At 59.8% G+C, this 4,019-nt stretch overlaps 1 protein-coding gene across 1 annotated transcript in view; it reads right to left on the bottom strand.

Moving 5' to 3' along the window:
* Positions 1-1,851: 1,851 nt before the first annotated feature.
* The window catches only part of FBXO42 (F-box protein 42), a 30,791-nt gene continuing 28,623 nt past the window's right edge, over positions 1,852-4,019 (bottom strand). Inside the window, exon 10 of the mRNA XM_008632482.2 lies at positions 1,852-4,017. Coding sequence (XP_008630704.1) covers positions 3,679-4,017 — 339 coding nt within the window. The 3' untranslated portion in view covers positions 1,852-3,678. The remainder of the gene's footprint in view (positions 4,018-4,019) is intronic.

Below are 4,019 nucleotides of genomic sequence, written 5' to 3'. Positions count from 1 at the left end.
CAGCCCGGCTCCAGTTCCCGGTCCTGCTCTGCCATGGCCCCCAGACCTGGGGGACGGGAAGAGCCCCCCCTTCCCCCATGGGGCCACTGCACCCGCAGCTGTGGGGTCCCCTTCTGACCCCACCCCTGCATGGGGTCCCTAAACATCCCCCTGAGGCCCAGCATCCTCCCATGGGGTCCCCAGAACCACCGATGGGGTCCCTGACTGACCCCCTTCCACGGGGTCCGTGCCCTCCCCATGGAGTCCCTGCATCCTCCCATGGGATCCCTGACTCGCCTCTGGGGTCCCAAAGCCCTCTCTGGGGTCCCTGTGTCCCTCTCTGGGGTCCCACCACCCTCCCATGGGTTTCCTGACGCCACCATGGGGGTCTCTGCGCCCCCTGCGACCCCTGCACCCCATCACAAGGTCCCTGACCCCCCCAGCAGGAAGGATCCTGCCCCCCACCCCCGGGGCCCCTGCACCCCCTACCGGGTCCCACCACCTTCCCATGGGTCCCCTGCCCCTCTCGGATCCCTGTGCCCCACTTCGGGGTCCCTGACCCCCCTCAGCGTCCCACCGTCCTCACAGGGGGTCCCTGACAGCCCCACACGGAGTCCCTGCACTCCTTCATGGGGTCCCTGACACCTCCACGGGCTCTGTGCCCACCCAGGTGACTCCGTGCCCCCACAACATTTAAGAGGGGAAGAATTCGGCCCCGTGTCCCTCTCCCCGGACCCCCTGCCCCCCCAATCCCTCCCATGTGTTGCCCCCCACACCGATTTTCCCGCGCGGCCCCTTTAAGACGCGGCCCCGCCGCTCACCTGAGGCCGCTTCCGCCTCGCCGTGACGTCACGAGGAGGGGCGGGACACAACGGAAGCCACGCCCCCAATAACTGCGCGTGCGCGGATGGCCCGGGGGGCGCGCAGCGCGACCCCGACCCGGCGGGTTTTGGGCGGTCCCGCGCTCCAGCCCCCCCGGCTCCGGGGCCCCCATCCCAAATTACTGGCACTCGAATGGTTTGGGGTCCCTCCTCACCAGCACTGGCTGGATGTGGGGTCCCCATCTGCCACTTTTCCCGGGCTTTGGAGCCCTCATCCCTAATTACTGAGACTGGGATGCTTTGGGGTCCAGCATCTCCCCCACACTGACAGGACAGAGGGTCGCAATTTCCAGCCCCAGCAGGCTCGAGGGTCCCCATCTCCAACAGGCTGTGGGATCCCCAGTTCCCAGCACTGGCACGATTTGGGGTCCTCATCACCAATTTCCAGCCCCAGCTGGCTTTGGGGTCCCTATCCCCAGTTTTCAGCCCCAAAAGGTTTTGGGGTTTCCAGTTCCCACTGCTGAGAGGCATTGGCATCCCCAGTTACCATCCCAGTTACCATCTCCAGCAGTCTTTGGGATCCCCGTTCCCAATTTCCATCCCTAACAAGGTTTGGTGTCCACAGTTCCCAGTGCTGACAGGCTTTGGGGTCCCCATCCCTAATTCCCAACCCCGGCAGGACCTGGGCTCCCCATCCCCAGTTCCCAGCCCTGGCAGGCTTTGGGGTTCCAATCCCCAATTTCCATCCCAAAGAGGGTTTGGGATCCCTGAATTCCCAGCTCCAACAGGATTTAGGCTCCTCAGTTTCCAACCCCAACAAGCTTTGGGGTCCCCATCCCCAATTTCTGGCTCCAGGAGGCTTTAGAGTCCCAAATTCCCTGTGTCCCCCTTCCCCCCTCCACGGCTCCAACATCCCCTGGCACAAATATTTCCCTTTTCTTACCCAAAAAGACCCCAAACCCCCCCTTTCACCCCCAAACCTGTGGGAAGCGCAGCAGGAAATTCCCCTCCACGTCATTCCCCCCCCGCCCCTCCCCAAATGCACCAACCATCCGCTTCTTTTCCTTTTTATTTGTTAAACCACTAAAAATTCGTCGGGATGGGGGGGAGGGACCCCCATGAACCCCCCCCAAATGTACACAAGATTTTAAGTTTCACCGGAATCGCTTCCCACTCCTGCGCTCGGCCCGGGAATGCCGGCGGGGGACACCTGAGTGGCGGGGGGGACACCTCGCTCACAGCACCAGCGGCTCCCGCGGGGTTCGGGGGGCAGGGATCGGAATGTGGGGTGAATCTCTCGTTAACGGCACAGAACATGCGTTTATCGGCCGCTCGCTGGGACCCCGGGAGCGGGGGAGGATGTAAACGTCGGGAGAACACCCCTGGGGGATGCTCCGGAGGGAGAAGGACATCAAGGCGCCATCCATCCCCGGTCTGGACTCATTTTTTGGGGATGGATGACAAAAAACATGCAAAGGGGACGTGGGAATCGATGCCGAAGCCTCGACCGCCTTCCCCGCGGCCACGCTTGGAGAAGGAATATTCCACAGCTCACTCAAGGTGCTCCTGAGGTTTGGGTTTGGGTTTTTTTTGGGGGAAAAAAATTGCGTTTGGCTTTCCCTTAGGACAAATTGAATCGTTTTGGGATGAATGGCAGAGGTGGGATTCGACGAGGGATTTATTTACAGAGGTGGAAACGCCGCGGGTGAAGCAAACCCCTCCCCATCCCCACGCGGCTGGGATGGGATTTAAGGCTCCGACCGGCAAAAAGCTCAGTGGGAATGGAGGACAAAAAAAAATCGGGAAGAAGGGACCACGTCATGGCGCTGCCGGCGTGGGGAGGGTTCCCTGTTTTTAGGGTGCTGGAGGTTGTTGACCAAAACCTGGCAGAATCCGCCCCGTTTTCCCCCCCTTTGGAGGGGACAGGGAAGGAGGGGGGTTGTCCCAGAAGGACGCACAGGTTCAATCCCTTCGGATTTGGATTTAATCTTTGCGGAAGGAGGCACGTGCAAAGATGAGGCGAAGTCACTGCATCGAGGCTGCCCTCAGATTCACCAGTATCCATCCTTTTCCCTGGAAAACCCACCCTGTTCCCAGGCTCCGAGGGGCTGGTTCGGCCTTGAACAGGTTTGGGCCATCGAGTGGAATGAAACCTTTAAGTCTAGAAGGGAATTGGCAGCCAATTCTCTCAGTTTTAGGGGAATAACGGGATTCTCAGGGTACTTTTGCTGGTCAGCTGGGATCGGGGCTGATCCTGAAGCCTGATCCAGCAGGGCAGGGAGAGGAGGGATGCTAACAATCAAGATTTTTGGCATTATGACACAAAAAAAAGTCCTTTCCTCCTCCTTTTGGTCCTGCCTGGAGGACAGGGATGAGAGCGGCAGGTGAGAGGCAAAATCAAAAGGCATCGTGTTTGTGTCGAGCAAAGGCTGGCAGCGCCGGGAGATTCCCAGTGGGATATTGCTGCTGTTTTCCTGATGGAGTTGAGCATGGAATTAATCAAGCTAACAGCCTCCTGCCCGCTGGAATTTGGGCTATTCCTATAAAACCACTTCTACTCACAACCCACGAGGAGTTTTGGAGAGACCAAGACTTGCAAACGCTCGGGAAATAAACCCACGAGGATCATCCTGGCTGGCAGAATTCCCTGGCCGCTCACCCCAAATCCTCGGGTCCTTCCCCGCCTGTAAACACGACTTGCTCGACTGGGGTCTTACTGGGAACTGTCGGGGCAGCGCTGGAGGGTTTGCTTGGACTTTTATTGGTTTCCTGCTCCCTAATTCACAGTTTGAATGCCTGCGTGTCGGGAAGAGGGCTCGGGAAGGAGGAAGAGCCGCGGGACGGAGGGGACGGGTGGCGGCGGCGGGCGGGGGCCGCATTATCTCTTTGCTCGCACAAAGTACAAGGCATTTGTTTTGGGGTAATATTTGACGTTTTGTTTCTTGTCCATGAGGCCACCGAATATGATCAGCTCCCCTCGGCCTTGCACCACCGTGTGTAAACTGGTCTCGGGCGGCCCCACCACGGAGCTGCTGTTGAACACTTTCCACTTGACTCGTCCCTGCTCCTTGGTGTCCTTAATGTCCAGCACGTACATCTGCATGGGCTTGCAGTTCATGCTCTGGTACAGCGGCTTGCCCACGTTCAGCGACTGCGGCGGGTGGTGCCCGAGGCGCCGGGCGATGGGGGGCAGGGAGTGCCCCTCGCCCTGGGCAGCGC

Source organism: Corvus brachyrhynchos, unplaced genomic scaffold (assembly GCF_000691975.1).
Source record: "Corvus brachyrhynchos isolate BGI_N302 unplaced genomic scaffold, ASM69197v1 scaffold215, whole genome shotgun sequence".
Classification (NCBI taxonomy): domain Eukaryota; kingdom Metazoa; phylum Chordata; class Aves; order Passeriformes; family Corvidae; genus Corvus; species Corvus brachyrhynchos.
Note: the sequence above shows the minus strand (reverse complement) of the source record. Positions and strands in the feature narration are given on the sequence as shown.